Genomic DNA, 20814 nt, shown 5'->3' on the forward strand with positions numbered 1-20814 from the left:
GCAGTAGAGGGCAGTAGTGAGTGGAGGGATTGAGAAGTAAGATACAAGGGTGGAGGTAGGAAGGTGACGTGTGGGGTCTCAGAGTGGTGGGAGGAAAAGCAACTTTGGAGCCCAGGATGGAGCGAAGGGTCAGGTGAGATTGTGCGTGTGTTAGTAGGTGGCACATTGCGAAACAAGGCACCACCCCCATTACACCGATAGACTAAGCAGGAATAGGTTAGGGACATCTAGAAGACCCCTAGGGAGTTGGCCACCATCCTAGGCACACCAACTGTAGCCCAAGGAAGAATCTCAGACAATTGGGGGACGGGGGGGGCGGGTTCACTTGTATGTATTAACATCCGCATTACGGATGCCTAGGCTGGGAGGAGGGAAAGGCCGGAGTAGGAGAGTTAGAGAGGGACAGCCGTAGCGCCGAACCTGGTAGACCCAATACTTTTTTTTTTTTTTAGAACCGTTGCCCATTTTGATGCTTGAAAAACCTACAATAAACACCCCCGGGAGTCCGTGGTTATTTGTGACAGGCACCCAGTCACAGCAAGGTACATGCTTCAAGGTAATCATCTGGTCAGATATTAAGTATATGTAAAGAAACACTAAACGGAATGTTATAAAAATTCAATCAACATGCATTGGTGGTTGTAGCAGAAGAAGTAACACGTTAATTGAATCCAGATCACAAAGAAAATCGCAAGAGAACGCAGTTTTTTTGGCTAGTACCAGTGCAATTGAAAATATCCAAGACACCTGTGGATAGTGCGATTAGTACAGTTGTCAAAGAAAACCTTAGTTATTGATAGGAAAGTGGCATACAGATATTGACCTACTGCAAAAAAAGTTATAATTGGATGGATTTTCACTAGTAGATTACTGAAACATATGTCGCATTCTTCAGTGACCTGTAAATACATTATTGGTAGCATTGTTTCTGATGAACTCTCCATTCCTGCAATTGATTCTTCATATCTACCATCATCCCTTGTTTGGGAGAGGGCAGAGAAGATTCCTCCATAGCTACTAAAAATGGTGTGTAGATGGCACCCATGACTCATGTTCTATCCAGGGTCATGTTACTTGTTCAAAGTTGAGCGGCATTCTTTCACTGCTAGCTATCCTGACATCATTTAGTTTCCATGTTGAGTGAAGGTTCTTATCAGACATTTGGGAGTAGTTGAAAAGATAAAGAATATGCTGGAGCTCTAAAGTATTCATTGGAAAACTTAATTGGTAAGTAACTTGTTTCAAGGCTGCATATTTAATCATGTTCTATACTACTCATAGTGATATGGTTGCAGAAAAAATGTACAGCCAATAAAGTGTTATGTAACTTAGCAGCAATGTACAATACATGTGAAATATTAACAATATGTTTCACTTTCTAGCCAAAACCTGCTGGTGTGTTGGGCACTGTAAACAAACCGTTATCTGCGACCGGCAGAAGACCTTATAATAAAAGTGTTGTGTCTGACACTGGAACCACTATTTGCTTAACCTTGGAAGCGGTCTCTCCTACCGAAAACAGAACAAGGTGCGTATTAATATGTAGTGCTTTATTGATGTTTGTCTTTATCTGAGAGTTATTTGCTTCTGGGTGCTATACTTGTGATCTTGGGCCCATTTACCCAGAGAAGTGGGCTTGCCAGCACCTTGCCATTAAAGCATTGAACCCTGAGTCATCATTTGACCGTTGGTAGAGGCTTAGTGCCCTCTTCAGCACAGTTCTCCCACATAACACTTCTATGTTGCCTCTACTTTCTTTTGTACTACCTCACTGCCATGGGCATGTAACTGGGATACCCTTCAGCAACCCATCAGTAAAATGATCGTGGCTCATCCACTCAGTAACAGTTAACTGTGCGCACAACCCTAAGGCTGTTCACACTCACTTGACTCGTTTCTGCGGAACAAGACTCTTGAAACTTGGGCCTCTGTGGCCATCGCACTCCCTTTCAAAACTTGTGTGGTGTGTCCCTGTGACTAGGGCACTCGCACCTTGGGTCACTCACCCAGGATTCTCTGACCCTGCAGACTATGAGGTATTCTTTACTCTGTTTTACCTTCCCGTGACATCAGATGATGACTTGGCTTTACTATGGTAACCAGTTTATTCCCTAATTAACTACTTGTTTCTACCTGTACTTGAATCTCTGCTGTATTAGCTGGCTTGAAGAACCCCCGATTTTAAATAGACTTGTACCCTGAGATGACCTGGGCTCTCACTCTAGGCCTCAGACCCTGAATATTTAAGTAAGCACCCAACTCCAGAGAGTTTAGTAGTGCTGGCAGCGACGTCGTCAAATAGTAAGTCGGCATACCCCACTATACCACAAGACAGAGACGACAAAAGATTTGATGCCGTGTCAAAAAAAAAAAATTAAGTCTTTTCAGCATGCAGTATGGCACTTAAGTCTATTAAAGCCACTTGCACGCTAGCTAGATTCAGCCACACCGTTTGGGAGTGTGCTTCATCAGCGGCTGACTGGCTCCCAGAAGGGGAGGAACGAGGCACATTCTTGAACATCATCAAGGATGGGAAGGATGCGATGTGCGAGCCCCTCCGAACAGGTATCGACTCTGCTGACCACATCAGCAGAGCCAATGGCGGCGATTACCACAATCCGCAGATTTGTGTGGTTGCAGAAGTCTGGTTTTGCTCCTGATGTGCAAGCCAGCCTTCTTAATATGCCCTTTGACAGCACCTCTCTTTTTGGCAAAAAGGCTGATGACAGCCTGGAGAAATTGCAAACCTCAAAGGCGGCAGCAAATTCACTTGGGGCTGCAATCCGTCAAACTCCAAATCGCCCCACAGGTACGTCCTGGAGGGGGAAGCCCTTTCGTTTTTACGCAGCATTCAGAAAAGGCAGAGGGCAGCCAGCTCAAAGGGGCCAGAGACGATTCACCTGTGGTGGACGGGTCAAATGTACCAAACCCGCATCAGCAGGTGCTGCTTTACCCTCAGCATCTGCGTCAGCCGCTTCTAAACTCCTCTGAGGTCTCCCCACACAAAACACCAGTAGGAGGCAGGTTAACTCAACATCTGACAGAATGACAGGCTATTACATCAGATGCTTGGGCATTGGAAACAGTTGCCCAAGGTTACTGCCTGCTTTTCCTTCACACTCCTCAGTCATCCACCAGGGAACAACTCTTTGAAGCTTCCAGACCCGCTCCTTATGCAGGAGATTTCAGACCTGCTAGAGAAAGTTGCCATAGAACCGGTACCTGTAGCGGAAAGGAACAAGGGTTGGTATTCATCCCCTATTTTCTAATACCGAAGAAGGACGGAGGATTGAGACATTGAGACCCATCTCGGACTTGCGAGAATTAAAAAATTCCTCAGGAATGATAACCCTTTATCAGATCCTTCAGGCCCTCCAGCTTCAGGACTGTTTGGTATCCCTAGACGTTCAGGATGCTTACTTTCATGTGCCAATCCATCACCATCACAGGAAGAACCTGAGGTTTGCCATTGGCAACTCTCATTATCAATTTCGAGTTCTGACATTTTGGCTGACCTCCGCCCGAGGGTCTTCACCAAGCAAATGGCGCTTGTGGTTGCAAGTCTGAGGGAAGGGATTCATGTCTACCCCTACCTGGACAACTGGTTGATCAGAGCAGCGTCCCCAGAACAAGCTCAGATCCATCTAGATTATGTTTGCCACTTCCTCCACAAGCTGGGCTTCTCCCTCAACTTAAAGAAGTCACAGATGATACCATCACAGAGACTCCAGTTCATTGGAGCAGTCCTGGACACATCCCTGTGAAAAGCCTTGCCACCAGAGGTGAGGGCTCAAGATATTCTACAGATGGTCATCAGTTTCAAAATACCCAGTGACTACCAGCGTTCGAATTTTTGAGGTTGCTCGGCCTCATGGCATCCTGCATTTTTCTAGTGCCAGAGGCTCGCCTGAGAATGAGATCTCTCCAGTGGGCGCTAAGGACTCCGTGATCACAATACTCAGGAAAGATGTCAAATCTCCTATTAATCCCGGACAGAATGGCTCGAAACCTTCAGTGGTGGGCCTACCGGGAGAACATCTTGAAAGGGGAACAGTTTTGTCAACCATGGCCGGAGATAACAGTAGTCACGGACGCTTCACTCATGGTGTGGGGAGCCCATGCCAACGACTTGACCATCAGCGGTCGTTGGTCTCCATTGGAGTCCAGACTACACATCAACCTATTAGAGCTGAGCGCGATCAGACTAGTGCTGAAGGCTTTCCTGCCATCACTACAGGGAAAGAATGTCCTGATAATGACGGACAACACAGTGGCCATGCATTACCTCAATAAAAGAGGAGGCGTAGGGTCACTGCCACTGTGCAGAGAGGCGATGCAGCTCTGGTTCTGGGCAAATCAAGAAGGAATCTTTCTATCGGCAGCTCACCTAGCTAGAGAGAAGAACTCGACGGCGGACGCTCTGAGCAGGCAGAATAGTCTCCCTCGAGTGGGAACTAGCTCAGGAAGTCCTTCAAGAGATCTTCGCCCTTTGGGGAACCCCTCAAGTGGATCTGTTCGCCACCAGTATCAACCAGAAGTGCGAACAGTATTGCTCAAGGGAATTTCCCCCGAGAGGAGCTCTAAGGGATGCGTTCGTGGTGGACTCGGAGTTTCCACTTCTGTACGCGTTTCCTCCAGTCCCCGTCATTCCTCAAATGATCAGGAGGATGAGGAGATTCAGGAAACCCATGATCCTAATTGCCCCAGATTGGGCCAGGAGAACGTGGTACCCGGATCTTCTAGATATGCCCATCGGTCCTCCGATTCGTCTTCCGCAAAGAGAGGATCTTCTCTCGCAGAAGGGAGGTTGGGTTCTCCATCTGGATATCAGGACCCTCAACCTTCACGCCTGGTTTCTGAAAGGTTGAGATACAAGGATTGGGACCTCACGTATGACGTAATGGAGGTTTTGCTTTCATCCAGAAAGCCAGCAACAAAATCTTTATACCGCTATCGTTGGTACAAATTTTGCAGCTGGTGTAGAGAAAAGAATATTGAACCCTTTTCATGTAGTACACCAATGGTGTTATCTTTTTTGCTATATTTGGCAAATTCAGGTCTTCAAGTTGGCACAATCAAGGGTTACCTCATAGCGCTGTCAATCTTCAAGTGCACTGCGGAGGAGCCTTCATACTTCAAATTGCCCATAGTGATTACATTTCTGAAAGGGATAACTAATGTTTTCCCCCCCCAACTCCTTTTCAAGTTCCACTGTGGGACCTAAACCTAGTCTTGAAATTTCTAATGGGTACTCCATTCAAACCCCTGTTCATTAAGGTATCTCTTTAAGGTATCTCACTCTTAAAACAGTCTTTCTAGTGGCTTTAACTTCTGCCAGAAGAGTGAGTGAATTACAAGCTTTCTTATCCAGGCTGAGCAGGTGCCGGTAATCCTCTCCGTTGAGAGCCCCCTTGGGCATTTGTTAATTTTAAGATCTTGCTGCGTGTGTGCTTCTTTGTTGGCCCGTGTTCCCTGTTCTTCTGCCCCGCTCCCCTTCCGCCTTCCTACCCTCCCGCCTCCCGGCCTGCCCACACCTTTGATTGGTTCTTCCCCCGTGTGTGCATCTGTATCTGTGCAGCTGGTCGCCCGCGCGCCATTTCTTATCCAGGCTGAGCAGGTGCCGGTAATCCTCTTCGGTGAGAGCCCCATTGGGCATTTGTTAATTTTGAGATCTTGCTGCGTGTGTGCTTCTTTGTTGGCCCGTGTTCCATGTTCTTCTCCCCCGCTCCCCTTCCGCTTTCCTACTCTCCTGCCTCCCGGCCCGCCCACACCTTTTATTGGCTCTTTCCTCCTTTTCACTGGCCCTCCCTGAGCAGCCCCTGGCAGCTCCTGGTTGTGTCTGCAGGGGACGCCAGCTGCCAGTCGCCAGCAGCCAGTCACCTTGCTTCCCCCTGCTGCCCCCTCCCACCTGCATGTGCCCACTCCCAGCTGTATTATAGTGTGAATGTACTGTTGAGTACTATATAATTGCATCATTAAAACTAGGCCCTTTCTCCCCTTCAGTAATCTCAAACGTAGTTGTGTCTCACCTGTCAAAAGATTAATTGTGCTCTTGTGAGCTCCTTAATCCTGAGGGTGTCATCTTGTCCTGTTGCCCAACTTGCTTGCCTCTCTCTGTCTTGCCTACCTACTCCTCGTCCTCGCTAGTGTCTCCCCCTCTACCTTTCACCGCTCTCCTCTCCCACCCACCCTATGGTGCTCTGTCTCTCCTATCTTTTCTAACTGCTTTTCTATTGACTATCCTGCTCTCCACACTAAATTTGGCAGGAAGAAGTTTAAAAAGGACATCCTGGTCTCCAACCCAGGCCTCCCTATTGCTGACACCTACACCAGTGCCTCCTCCAAGGAAACTCTCGCCGACATCCTCTTTGTCGTTCCTTCGCCAGACCTATGGACCCTTCATATGGTCTCTGTGCTCTCTCCTTTCGCTTCTTCTCCCACTAATGGTGGCACCCGCTGGGACTCCCTCCTTCCTCTCCTCTGAGGTCATCATTAATATTTACTCTAATGGGATCGTCTTGGTCCAAGACCCTCAGACCAACCTGCACCTGTTTGATAGACGCTTTCCGTGCCTCAACCACTTCCTTTCTTCTCCTGCTGTCCCCCCTCCACTTTCCTTGGCTACCTTACCCCTCCCCCCCTCCCTGCCCCTTCTAAGGCTCCTTCTACACCTCCGCAGGGTGTACCGCTGATCTGTAGCCCTCCCCGGAAGTCCTTCAAGGAGGGCAACCCTTTCCACATTGCCACTCTTAACTCCCGCTCTGCTGTCAAACATTCCTCTGATATCTGCCGCCTTCTTGAAGAACTTGACCTTGATGTCCTCGGTCTCACTGAGACCTGGTTCACGGCCAGCTCTGTCACCAGGTTTGACATTCTCCTACCTGACGGCTACAAGATCCTCTCCATGCCCAGGCCCAACTGCTCTGGTGGGGGTGTAGCCCTTATCTTCAATGAGTGGATTCCTGCCTCTGTCACTCCTACGCAGGCCTACTCCTCTTTTGAATGCCTCATCTGCAGGCTCTCTCTCTCTCCCCTAGCCATTACCTTACTGTAGCTACTATCTATCGACCACCTGGTCAGATTTCTTACTTCCTCTCTGAGTGGGCGGACCTCTCCTCCTCCCTCCTGGCCTCAACCACTCAACTCCTCCTTCTTGGAGACTTCAACCTCCACCTGGATGCCTCCTGTCCCCCTTCGGGACTCTTTCGCGACCTCTGCGACTCACTCACCAACCTCCCCTCTGGCCCAACTCATTCTGCAGGGCACACTCTCGATGTTCTGATCTCCTCAGTCCTTCCCCTCTCTGTCCTTCTCTCCACTCCTCTCTCCTGGAGTGATCACTTTCTCCTATCCTCCCTACCCCTCAGGCCAAGCCACCTCCGTCACTGCCACCCAAATTCTCGGTCATCCGACCCATGAAGCGCGTGTCAGTTGAGGCTTTCGCCGCCACCGTCTCACCCCTACCTCCCCCTTTGGCTGACTCACACCCTGTCACAGCCCTCTCCATGCTCCACTCTTCTATATCTGATACTCTTGATATCCTTGCCCCTGTCATGAGAATCCGCCTGAAGCCCAAAGCCAAGTGTAACTCCTGGTATGACTCAGACCTTGTCATCCTAAAACGCAAGTGCAGGGTGGCCGAGAGGAAATGGCGTACTTCAAGTTCATCCTCTGACAAACTGGCCTGTTGCAAAGGCAATGCCGGCTCTCGGTCCTCACCAAGAAGAGCGCTCATAGCCAAGCCTGCATCTCTGGGGCATCGAACAACTCGGCTGAACTCTTTAAAATCTGCAATTAACTGGCCAATCCTGCTGCAGTCTCCACCTCTCCTGTTCCTTCCCAGACCCTCTGCACAGCCCTTTCTTCTCACTTCACTTCAAAAACTCAGTACATCCTGTCCTCACTCTCCTCCTATCGCCTCCCTCCCTCTATCCACTGCTCTCCCTCTGGCCCTTCTGCAGCCACCCCCTCCCTCCTTCTCTGCCTTTCCCCTTTTCCCTGCAGACAAGGTTTTGAGACCAGTCCGATCTATGAAAACCTCGTTGAAACAGGTTCACCCCTGTTCCTCTAAAACTATCAAGGACCACATCGACTCCCTGGCTCCTGCCCTGGCTGATTTCTGCAATCACTCCTTCGCCACTGGAGTCTTCCCATCCCCCCTGAAGCACTCTCTTCTGCACCCTCTTCTTAAGAAACCCTCTGCCGACCCCTCCTGCCCGGCGAGCTATTGCCCTGTCTCCATCACTCCCTTCCTGGGTAAGCACCTGGAGAAACTGGCCATCTCCCAGCTCAATCTCCACACTGAATCTGTTGGTTGTCTTCATGACCATCAGTCTGGCTTCAGAGCTGGCAGAAGCACGGAAACTGCTCTCCTGAACATCCGTGAAGACCTGCTCTCGATGACTCCAACGCCCTGTATGTTCTCATCTTGCTTGATCTCTCCTCTGCCTTAGACACTGTCAACCATGCCATCCTGCTCAAACGTCTGTGATAACCTGGGTATCACTGGTCTGGCGTGGTTGACTTTTTTCCTCTCTGACCGACCCTCCCAGGTCCAACTTGGATCCTTCCTTTCCGATATCTTTTTCTCTACCTGTGGTGTCCCCCAGGGATCTAACCTCTCTCCCTGGTTGTTCAACCAATACCTGGCACTCCTTGCCCACCGCATCGCTGCTCTCTGCCCCAACTTTCAGTGCTATGCGGATGATGCCCAGCTCATTTTCAGGCTACCCTCGGCCTCCTCCTCTCCTTCCCTCATCTCTGACTGCCTTTCTGCCATCCAGGAGTGGTGTGCCGCCAATGACCTCTGCCTTAATGCCAGTAAGATCAAGATTCTATTTATCAACACCCTCTCCCTCATTCCCTGCAACTCTCTGGCCGGCCTCTCTTGGCCTTCTTCCTGCTCCCACCTGCAAGGCTAAAAACCTTGGTCAGCTTCAATTCCACTCTCCTTCTCTCCTCACATCTCTGACATCTCTAAGAAGTCACACTACCAGCTCGACCTCCTCGGAGGTATTCTTCCTTTCCCCTCCTTCCCCCAGAAGCTCACTGTCTCCAGAGCCCTGGTTCTCTCAAAGCTGGACTATTGTCTGCCTGCCTCTACTCTCCGACCTCTGCAACTTATCCAGAACAGTACTGCGAGACTTGTCCTTGGCCTCAAGCCCAGGGATCGTATCTCTCAGGACTGAAATCTCTGCACTGGCTCCCAGTGGCTGCGAGGATTAAGTTCAAAACCCTCTGCATTGTCCACAAGGCCTTCTCAGGCCTAGGGCCGCAATACCTTCAACTCTCTCTTCCTAAATATCTTCCTTCTCGAGCTCTTCACTCATCTGCCTCCAACTCCCTCAGGGTCAGTCGCTTCTCCAAGCAACGAGTTGGTGGTTGATTACTCTCTTCGGCAGGGGGCTCCCACTGGAACAGCCTTCCTGCCTCCCTGAAACTTGAGGAGAACCATCTCTGGTTCCGGAAGCACCTCAAACCCTTCCTCTTTGCATCTGCCTTCTCTCTGCCTCTCCCCTGCTGAATTCCTGACAAACTGCCTCCCTGGCGACCACTGCACCTGGGGACTGTTTTCTGTATCCCTACAGTCCCCCAACCAGTACTTCTGTCTGCTCTTACCTTGCACTTGCCACCAGCTGGCCGTTTTTATTTATCTTATCTTATTTATTCTATTATTCCATGTACGGCACTTTCCCCCCCTCCCAGGCACTTGCGCGATCCGAATGACACTGGGCCTAGTAGGATCGCTGTCTGTCTTCCCTTTGTTTCCCCTCCCTTGCGTTGTCACGCCTTGAAACACTTGTGTATAGGCGCATTATAAATTTCATATATCATATCATATATCATATCTTGCAAACCTCCACATACAATCTTTCACAAAGATAAGGTAGTTCACCAAGTGAAGCCAAATTTTCGCCCAAAGGTGGTCTCAGATTTCCATATCACACAAAAAATAACCTTACCCTTGTTTTACCCTCCTCCCCATCCAGGGAAAGAGGAAGAGAGATTGCACAGGCTGGATCCAAGGCATGCCTTGAGTTTTTACATTAGCAGACTTGCGAGGATTAGACAAGCAGACCAATTGTTTGTGGGGTATGCAGGGCACAAGTTAGGTTTACCTATTACAAAACGGACCATCTCAAGATGGATTATATTAACTATTATAGAGTGCTATAAATTGACAGGAAAAGAGAGAACCCCCTCAACACCTCAGGGTTCATTCAACCAGGGGTATTGCAGCCTCTTCAGCTCTCCAAAGAGGAGTTCCAATTAAAGACATATGTGCGGCTGCCATTTGGTCATCCTCACATACTTTCACTAAATTCTACAGTCTTGATTCCTCCTCTAGCCAGGAGACAAGATTTGGAAAAGCTGTGTTGCACTCTGTGCATCTTTAAAGGGAAACATTTTGTTGTATTCCGCCTCTTCTACACATTACTGCTTTGGGAGTCTATCAAAGATAAGGAATCTGTGGGAGGATGCAATCCATTTGAAGAACAAGTTACTTACCAACTGTAACGCTCTTTCGACTGGATGTTCCTCTCACGTATTCCTTGTCGCCCCTCCCATCCTTCCCCCCAGTAAAAGTTCCCTTGTAGTTGCAGCCTACACTCCTTCAAGGTTATTAACCATTTCATACAAGGCAAAAACAGCACCTCAAAACGAACTGAGCAACGGACGCTGCGCAAGACCATTTATACCTATGGTGACGACGGCGCTGATACGGAGGCCTTCAAGGGACACCGACTCGAGGGACGTCGACGCACAGCGCCCTCTACAGATTTTTTTTTTCTGAGGGCAGCAAGCTGGAAGTGAATTTATCAAAGATGAGGAATACATGGGAGGAACATCCAGTCGAAAGAACGTTACAGTTGGTAAGTAACTTCTTTTAAAGTAAGTTCCTATGTCAAATTTTGAAAAATGAGTCTCCAAGTTTTGACATGGGGGCATCCATTTTGTGATATGAAGCCGCCTCCTCTGTTCATGTTAAGCTATGCTCTGACGGAAATAATCAAGCAAAAGCTCCCTGCTGGGAGCTTTTGCTTACTGCTGCCAGAAAGCAGGGCTTAACATGAAGAGAGGAGGCCGCCACAGTAATTGCCTTCACTTTCGTTTTACGTTTTCTGTGCTCCCCAAGCCCAGGGAAGCACTGAAAACGTAACATGAAAGATAGAGCAATTATAAATACTTTGCCGGCAGCCGGCGTAGTATTTGATTGCTCTGCCTTTCATTTTCACAAGGATCCTGCTGGGACTGACTTTTCTTGTTGCCCCAAGCACAGGAAACTGAAGACTAAAGGATGCCGGCAAAGTATTCATAATTGCCTGGACTTTGTGAAAACAAAAGGCGAGGCAATTATAAATACAACGTTGTATTTATGATGGCACTAGCTTTATTAAGTCTCCCGGTTTCCCCCGGTTCAGGAGAATTACAGAAAACCACAGCAATCATAAGTACGGTTTATTTATGATTGCAGTGGCTTTCGTGTCAAGTCTCCCGATCTCCCCTGGCTCGGGGGAGCCCGGGAGACTTGAATCGAAAGCCACTGCAATCATAAATAGAACGGCATTGTATTTATAATTGCTGGTACTTTCGCTTTAAGTTTCCCGAGCTCTCCCAGCTCAAGGGAGCCCGGGAATGCATTAAAAAAACACAAAGAAGCACTTACTAGCAGCACACGGCAGGAAGGATCCGGACTGCCTTCTCTGCTCTCTGGCTGTAATAAATAAAGGCTCCCACCAATGGGCTTGTGCTTCATTATTGCCGTGGGAGCAGAGCTTAACACAAGCACAGGAGGCTCATTCATTTCACAAAATGGATGCCTTCTAGTGCTTGGAATTTTTGACTTTGAGCCGCATTTGCTCAAATCTTTACATAGGAACTTTGTTTAAACATTTTGTTTATTTCTCCAGCATCATGGCGTCTGGCATGGATTCACATGCTCATGAATATGCCCTGTCGTCAGGCTGGGAATCTTCGGTAAAGAAAAATCAGTTTGTTTAGTTTCTGAACTGTCTTTCTCATAACAACCAATTGCTGGTATCTGGGGTCATACTGCCCCCAGTCAATGACTGCCCTCTACCTAAGCCCCTCCTCTGGCAGCCATCCTCAGATTTGTACTGCACGTTCAAGTGTTGGGAGTCCTCGTGCTATAGCTCTCGAGCCTTTACTGCGTATTGTGATTTTTTTTTTATTGAAATTTTTATTGGCATTTATAAACAAGTAAACAAACCAACCCTTAACCCCAACTCCCCTGCCCTCTCACAAACAACCGTCACCCTCCCACCCCACAGGTCGTTGTACAACTCTGCTTTCCCCTTAAGTTCTGTCCTTTGTTAAGCATCATTACTTCGCTCGGCTCACTCCACCCCTCCTCCATGCTGCTGGGCAGTCCAAGTCCACCAAGAGAGGCCACCCGGAACCCCTACCTCCTTCAAAATACCCTCCCCCCCGACCCCATGCCCAATCCCGGACCCATATTAGGCCAATCCCAAAAGCTTCATGCTGCGCGGGTATCATGCTGCCCTTGAATCTCTTAAGAAATTGCAACACCAGGTCCCAATCCAAAAGATACTGCTGATGCTCTCCTTTTAGCGCGTACGTCACCTTCTCCAGTGCTGCAAGTCTCCAGATCCGTCCCACCCACTCATGCTCCGCGGGCGCTTCCTTTGCCTTCCATTTTTGTGCTGTTAATTGTGCCCCAGCCATCACCAAAATTATATATACCTTCTTCCCGGCGTTCGATCGCATCTCGTCCAGAGTACCATCCAGCCCCAAAATGAACAGCCCTGTGTCTACACTTCCAACCATTTCTATGCCCATTGTGTCATGAACCGCCTCACAAACCTTGACCCAGAACGGGACTACCTTTGGGCATTGCCACCAAACGTGTGCCCAGGAACCTTCTTGCCCACATCCCCTCTAACACAGGACGGTCTTGGACCGATATATTTTAGCTATCCTGCAGGGATTGAGGTGCCATTGGTACATCAACTTCACCCAAATTTCTTGAATTTGTAAAGAGTTTGTCAACTTGGGAATATGCACCCACAGGAATTGCCATTGCTCCAATGCAATTGATTGCCCGGTTTATTTTTCCCATTTAGCCATAAAACTCCTCTTGCCTGCCGCCTCCCCATCCTTTAGTAGTCTGTACAGGTCCCCCACTAGGTGTCTGTCCCCTGCGTTCGTAGTAACATATTTCTCAAATTGGGTAAGACCCCTCGTAGCTGCCCCCTTTATAGATGGGTGCAGGGCCCAATGTCCTAATTGCATATAACAGAACCGTTCCTCTTCCCCCACCCTGAAGATAGACTTGCAGGTCGAGAAGTCTCTTACCTGACCTCCCTCGTAGAGGTCCCTTAGGCACCTACAGCCCCCCTCCTGCCACGCGTCAAACCCGGAGTCAGCTCCCAACCCAGGGGTAAACTGGGGATTAGCGCAGATGGGAGTGAGAGGTGAAGGGAAGGTAGTGATCTTCGATCTGCGCACCGCCTCATCCCATGACCTACCTACCAATGCCTCAATTGCGCTGCAGTACATCCTCATCGGCCTGTCCTCCCGGGGAAGCCACCGTACCCCTTCTAGTCCATATCCTATTACTGCCCTATCTATTTCTCTCCACACCTTCCCCCTGTAACTTTTCGTCCAATCCCTTGATACCCTCATCTGAGCTGCCCGATAGTAATTAAGCATATCCGGCTCCCCCATACCTCCCCTGCTTCTGGGCAGTTGCATCAGGCTACGAGGAATTCTAGGCGGCTTCTTCCCCCATACGTAGTCCTGTGTAAGCCTGCCTAACTTTCTAAAAAAGGGAGCCGGTATCCTGACAGGTAGTGCCATAAACAAATACATTAATTTTGGAAGCATGATCCTCTTTAAAGCGTTGATCCTGCCTAACCACGACACCGCCAGCGGTCCCCAGCCCAAGAGAAGCCCCTTGATTTTCCCCAGCAACAGGAGGTAGTTTGCCTCATACATATGCTCTATCGTCCCCGTAATAACCGCCCCCAGATACTTAATTCCTCCCTGCGCCCATTCAGAGTTCTTCTTTAATTCCCTTTCCACCCCAGGAGACATATGTATACATAGCACCTCCGACTTACTTTTATTGATCCGTAGCCCTGCAACTTGGCCAAACTCCCCAAAAACACTTGATCGCTTCCAGGGATTCTCGGGGGTTCGTCAGGGTCAACAACATATAGTCTGCAAAGGCGGCTACCTTATGTTCACTTCTCCCAAACATCACCCCCTTAATCCCACTGTGAAGTCTAATTCTACTCAGGAGTGGCTCCAAATATATTGCAAACAGTAATGGCGATAGCGAGCAGCCCTGCTTCGTACCTCTAGATACTGCTACCTGATCCGACACCTCCCCATTAACCATCAGGCGCAAAGTGGGACTACAATAGTTCGCCTCAATCCTGCCCATGAACTTTTCCCCAAATCCCATCCTACGCATGGTGGCAAAGAGAAAGCTCCATTTTACCCTATCAAACGCTTTCTCAGCGTCGAGGGCCACCACCATAGCCTCTATCTTGAACTTGTTTACCTTCTCTACAATATAACAACACTCTTCTGGTGTTGTCATACGTTGGCCTCCCCCGTACAAAACCAGACTGGTCCGATTCATCTAAGGATGGGAGGAGAGGTTCGAGCCTGGCTGCCAAAATCTTAGTAAAGATCTTTGCGTCTAGATTGATTAGAGCGATCGGTCTATAGGCCCCTGCAAGAAGATCTTTCCCCTGCTTAGGGAGTAATACCACCTTCGCTTCCTCCATAGATGCGGATATTCCTTTCCCTCCTCCAAATGTATTGTATAAACCCACCATTCTCTTGGCCAAGACCACCCTAAACGTTTTATAAAAGTCCGCAGTGAAGCCGTCCGGTCCCGGTGCCTTGTTAAGGGGGAGAGCTGCAATGGCTTTCCGAACCTCATCTATAGTTAAATCCTTCTCAAGCTCCTCCCTATCCGCTGCCTTAATCCCCTTGAGGTGGCCCTCCTCCAGATACCTCCCGTGATCCCCTTCCACTGGGCTGTCCGACTTATACACCTCCCCGTAATACCTCGCAAACTCCTTTTTAATATCCTGGGTCCCTGTGACTACCTATCTCGCCGCTGTCTTAATTCACAATAATCTATCTTTCTTCTCGACCCTCAACTTTCTTGCTAATAACCTATCCGCCCTGTTAGACTTCACATAATACTTCTGCTTAAGGTATAGCAATGCCCTCTCTGCCTTTGCCGAGGCTATCGTGTCCAATTGACCTGTAAGTACCCTGTACTTCCTCCTAGTCTCAGCGGAGGGTCCAACGGCTAATTCCTTCATGACTGCCTTCAAATTAGCCTCCAAGTCCTCTTCCATCTTCCTAAATTCCCTATCCCTTCTAGCCTTGATCCCAATAATCGTCCCCCTAATGGTGACTTTAAAGGCATCCCAGACTATCCCTGGATCCATACCCTCTGTATCATTCTTCTGAAAAAAGAAACTAATCTGTCGCAGCTCCTCCCGCAACACCTCATCCTTAAATATGTGAGAAGGGTATTTCCACTTCCACAGCCGCGCCGCCTGCGCTGGCACATCAAACTCCACCACAATCGGAACGTGATCTGAGATCGAAATCGCACCTACCTCAATCTCCTTAAGCCTGCCACCAGGGAGAGAGACAACCAGACATAATCTATCCTGGAAGCCGATCTGTGTATATGAGAATAAAAAGTGTACCCGCTCTCCTCGCCCCTTTTTTCCTGCCGTGCGTCCACCAATGATAGGTTCTCCATTTTAGACTCCAGCTCCTTAGATGGTTTAGTCTGGACCTGAAAAAGTCTCGCACTCCTCTCTCTCGCCGGGTCCCAAGCCAAATTGAAGTCCCCTGTCAGTATTATATTGCCCCTAGCCACCCTCTCCAATCTACCCAACATTACTTGTATGAAGTGATCTTGCCCTGTGTTTGGAGCATAAATGGATGCCACAGACCACACCTCCCTGCCTTCTTGAAGACTCAACACCAGGAACCTGCTCGAACTGTCTCGGGATAAGTCGGTGACTGCTATATCTAGACAATTTTTCAGGGCTATAAGGACGCCACCCTTCTTCCCTGGGCCATTTGATTGATAAAGACGGCTAAACCCCCTCAACCTCAACCTCTGCCTGTCCTTTTCTTGTATATGAGTTTCTTGAAAGCTAATGATGTCATGTTTCTCTTTCTCCAGCATAAGCTCAAATTTTTTCCTCTTAACCGGTGAATTCAAACCCCTGACATTCAAGGAAAATATTTTCAGAACCTTACCCATTGCCCATGGAAGCTGAGGAATTCCTCCTGACAGAACCACGACCTATACCCTGGCCCCGTCCCACCTAACCCATGGCCCCCCCCTTCACCGGGTGTGCACTGCCGGCCTCTAGCCCCTCCCGAACCACTTCCTCGGGGACAGTTCCACTTCCCAGCTCCAGTGACCCCCTCGGCAGGTCAACCCCGACCCTCAGGTGATCCAACATGACCCACCCCGTCCCACCCACCAAGCCTCTATTGTCTCCTATAAGTACCCCAAACCCAACCTTATCTTGGCCAAGATTTCAAATTGGCACCGAACCCCCCCTTTGTTCACAACCCCCCCATCGGGGGAAGGCACCCGCCGGGCCCGCTTGACCCCTTCTCCTCCTCGCTTTCCTTCTTGGTGCCTGCGTCGACCACTCCCACTTCCTGCGCTTGGGGCTGACTTTCCCCCTGTCCGGTCATTCACCTGAGGAATGCTCCACCTCCATCCCCAGGATGGAGGCACCTTCCTCCAATGAGGTAACCCTTCTCTGCCGTTTATCCCACTCAAACACCAATCCAAATGGAAATGTCCACTTGTATCTTATGCTCCTCTTCTGTAGCTCTTGCGTAAACTGGCGCATCTGCCTCCTCTTGTTTAGAGTGATGGCCGACAGATCCTGGTACAACTGGGTGGAGGACCCATTAAAGGTGAGAGCCTCCGCCCCCTTCGCAGCCCGCAAGATTTTCTTTCTGTGCATAATCGTGCAGCGCCACCACCACATCACGTGGCCGGGCACCGGGTTCCTCCCTTCTGGGCTCCACTCTGTGAGGCTGTCCACCCTAATCTCTTCCGGGCTCAAGGCCGCCGCCAGAGGAGCGAAGATCAACTTCACCGTCTGCTGCAGGTCTGAATCCACAACTGTTTCTGGTAGGAATTTCACCCTAATGTTGACCTGCCTCAATCTGTTCTCAAGGTCCTCAGCCTGCAGCTCTAAATTATGGGTAGGTTTTGCAAGGCTCTCCACCCATTCCTGTACTTTATGAGAGTCCTCTGCTAAGTCCTGGAGAGCCCTTTCGCTAGTATCAACTCTTGAACCCAGACTGGCCAGATCGCCCTTCACCTCTCCGATCGCCCCCGTGAGGTCCTCCTTCATGCATTTGCATCACATTGACCATTCTGTCACCAAAAGATTGAAAGCAGTCTTCCAGGAGCTTCTTCGTGACTCTTTCCTCTCCTTGGACATCCTCCGGGGCCTCCCCCTCGTCACTTCTAGCTCTCTCCTTCCTTCCCTCCAGGTCTGCTCCCTCCTCCTTTCTCCATAATTTTTGAAGCATGCCATCCGGTAGTTTATCTCCTTTCGCCGGGGTCCCTGGCACCTTCCCTTTGCTCTTAGACATCTTCCTCAGAAGTGGGACCTCCTGGAACCGCTAGCTTCTTTTTGGGCTTCTCTTCCTTCCACTGATTTTTCTCTCACAGAATGCCGCAAGCACCACCCACCGCTGATCGTTGAGGGGCGCACCAAACGCTTCACACAATTCAGCCCCCTGAGCAACTGCCCAAACCCACCACTTCATCCGATGCTTGCACTGCCCCAACTTCACATGGGGGCATGAGGGGGAGCCGAGAGGCAACCTGTATCCACCACCCCCACCAGGTGAGCACTGTCAGAGATGAGGAGGGACCCAGGGGCAGGCGCGTTGCCCAGAGTCTGTGGCTTGTTTTATTGTGATTATTCCGTGCTGCCTTCAAGCCACACTGCCACAGTCCAGCCGTGCCCCCCTCCTGCTCTCCTCGCTCAACTGCCGCTTTCTGCAGCTCCCTCCGCCTCTCCCAGCTCCAGGCCCACCGTTTCTCCACTAAGGCCCGGCAAATGCGACCTGAGGCTGGCCTCTCCACCGATGGGGCTCCGGGTCTTTCCAGAGCTGCTCCGCCTCGCTTGTCCTAGCGGAGGGCCACTCCTCCTTCCTCCTCAATAGTCTGGAGCAGCTCCCAGTCCAATCCTAGGGAGGAACCACCACCTCCGGGAGCAGCCGCGAGCCCAGAGAGGTCCTGGAGGCGGACCCAGGCTCAAATCTGCTGGTCCTTCCGGGGTCTCGCCCCTCTGCCAAGAACGCTCCTGCACGGGCTATGGAGGCCCGACCCACCGACACACACCCGTCGGCCTGCCGCTCTGCACCTCCCAGCCACTCCGCTCTTCACTGCCGACGCGGCACCTCCCGCCGGGGCACCCGCAGCAATCCGCAGACCACTGACCGCTACACCAGCCGGTCCCCCTCTCTCCAGAGCCGGCGCTGCTCCGCCAAGCGCCACCACACCACAGCGCCGAAGCCCGCAGGTAAGAGCACCCGGGGAGGGGAAATGCTCAAAGATGACCCGCTTTCTGCTGGGGGGGCTCTGGGAGTGTTCCTAACACAGGGTCTCCCTGGTGGCCATCTTGGATCCCCGCGTTTTGCAATTTTGCTCTATTTTTCAGTCAATCGAGCCTCAAGCTCCATCGATCCATCAACCGACTTAAGGGGACCCGTAATTCGGAACTTTTTACACCCCTCAAGCGCGTGTTTTCCGTCGAATCCACTTCTTGGAGGATTCCAGAAGATTCTTGGAGGCCTACACCGTGTGGACATGGCGAGGATAAAGGAGATTTGCATGCACCATGAAGGACCGTCGCAAGCGGCTAACAGAGTGACTGCAGACGAAGATCCTGGCAGCAGGCAAGCCCCGGCAGCATGTTTCTCCCAAGAGAAAATCTGAGCGGCCTTCTATGACCTTTAAGGGCACTCCGGCAACGGGGGCCCAACATAAGGCAAAGCAGCGCGAGTCCGCCAATACTCCGGCTCGCAGAAAAGGAAGTCGGACCACCTGGGTAAGCTTCGGGAGAAGGCACGGTCGACTGACTGAGAAATCCAAGGGGGAGCGAGGCATTGACCCTCCCCCCACAGTGAAGGCCTCAGACGCGCCCAAGGTCGTGAAGGCCCAGGTTCACCAGGCTAAGGCATCGATTGAGGGAGTGGTAGTGTCCCTGGCAATGCCAATCATCTCCTCAAGGCAGTCGCCCCTGGCCGAGAAGAGGGGGGGTGCACGGTAGTCCTGCCAGACTTGGATATCTCCTCCTAGGAGGAGCTCTCGGGCCTGAAGACAGTGCTGGACAAGAAGTTTGTCGAGGCTAGGTCCTACTTGAAGGACCCCGACGAGGCGGACGTGGAAAGCGATGAGGCAACCGACGAGGGGCGGCAGGACGGTGAGGAACCGGAGGACACCACGCCGCTGCCTACGCTCCCATCGCAACCACTGCCACCACCAACGGACTAGGTCGGCAGACGTCCTACAAGCCCTACACACCCTGTGTTCAGATATGAGGGCAAGGATGCCCGTGACTCCGGCGGGCGATCCAGCAGCACCTGGACCATCAGGGGACCCTCCGCCCAAGCGGAGACTAGTCCACCCGCCTCCACCCTGCCATCCTTCACCTTCCTCCCCACGTGGAAAGCGACGACAGAACGGACCTCCCGTCGCTGTTTCCCCAGGCTTCTCCACCCGACGAGATTTACTCATTACACACCATGATCGCGAGGGCCTCAGAACTTTTTCAGCTGAACCCAGAGGAGCAAAAGGAGGGATTCCTTTATCAGCGGCGAGAGGCCAAGAGGAAGACTGTGTTTTCAATCCCGCTGTTGGACAACATTTGGGATGAAGGGCTGTCCCTCCTGAAGAACCCGTCCTCCAGCAAAGAGAGACCAGTACGAGAAGAAATACTGGGTGCCAAACTCGGCACCAAGTGTCTCAGGTCCCAGCCGCCCCCGGACTCGGTGGTCTCTGTGGCGGCCAGGAAGAAATCTGCAGGGTCGGTGGCATCGACTTCCAGTTCCCAACCAGATGGCGAGGGAAAGAAGCTAGAAGCCATGGGACGACGGGTCATCTCGTCTGCGGCAACGACCATTAACGCGGCCAACGCTCTCGCCATACTGGCCCGCTACGACAGGGAGCTTTGGTTTAAAATGCCCCACCTCCTGTATTTCCTTCCGGACGACAAGAGGGGGCAGGCCCTTGAAATTCTACAAGAAGGCGTGGTGGCATCGGACCATGCCATCACGGTAGCCACGGACATCGCCATACCGGTTTCCGCCAGATGGGCAACGTCGTGTGCCTCCGTCGGTGTGGTTGGCTGAAGGCCACCAATTTCCACCAGGACGTCCAGACTAGGGTATTGGACATGCCCTTCGACAGGTACAACTTGTTCGGCAAGACAGTGGATGAATCCCTGCAGGCAATCAAGGCTGACACAGAGACGTGCCTTGGTCACACTCCAACAGCGACGGTTGTCCTTTCAGACCTCCGGAGGCAAGTCCCATGGTGCCTCCGAAGGATTTGGTAGGAACTTCTCTTCATACCGGCAGCCATCCCGACCCTCAGCCCAGGAAGCCTACAGGGGCTGCAGCAAAGCCGGAGGAAATAGTCGTCGCCAAGGCCCCCAAAGTGGGTCATCCATGACGAAGCAGGACTGAACCGGCCGTGACGTCGGGCCCCAACGCGAGCACCCCAGTGGGAGGCCGGCT

General features: G+C 51.0%; 1 protein-coding gene across 2 annotated transcripts in view; it reads left to right on the top strand.

Annotated features, from left to right (window-relative positions):
- PDS5A (PDS5 cohesin associated factor A) overlaps window positions 1-20814 on the top strand; it is a 1291333-nt gene that overhangs the window by 1125146 nt on the left and 145373 nt on the right. For both annotated transcript variants that reach the window (XM_069631774.1, XM_069631773.1), the window contains exon 30: window positions 1383-1528. In XM_069631774.1, coding sequence (XP_069487875.1) covers window positions 1383-1528 — 146 coding nt within the window. The remainder of the gene's footprint in view (window positions 1-1382; window positions 1529-20814) is intronic.

This window comes from Ambystoma mexicanum, chromosome 6q, assembly GCF_040938575.1.
Source record: "Ambystoma mexicanum isolate Mex_15411 chromosome 6q, UKY_AmexF1_1, whole genome shotgun sequence".
NCBI lineage: Eukaryota > Metazoa > Chordata > Amphibia > Caudata > Ambystomatidae > Ambystoma > Ambystoma mexicanum.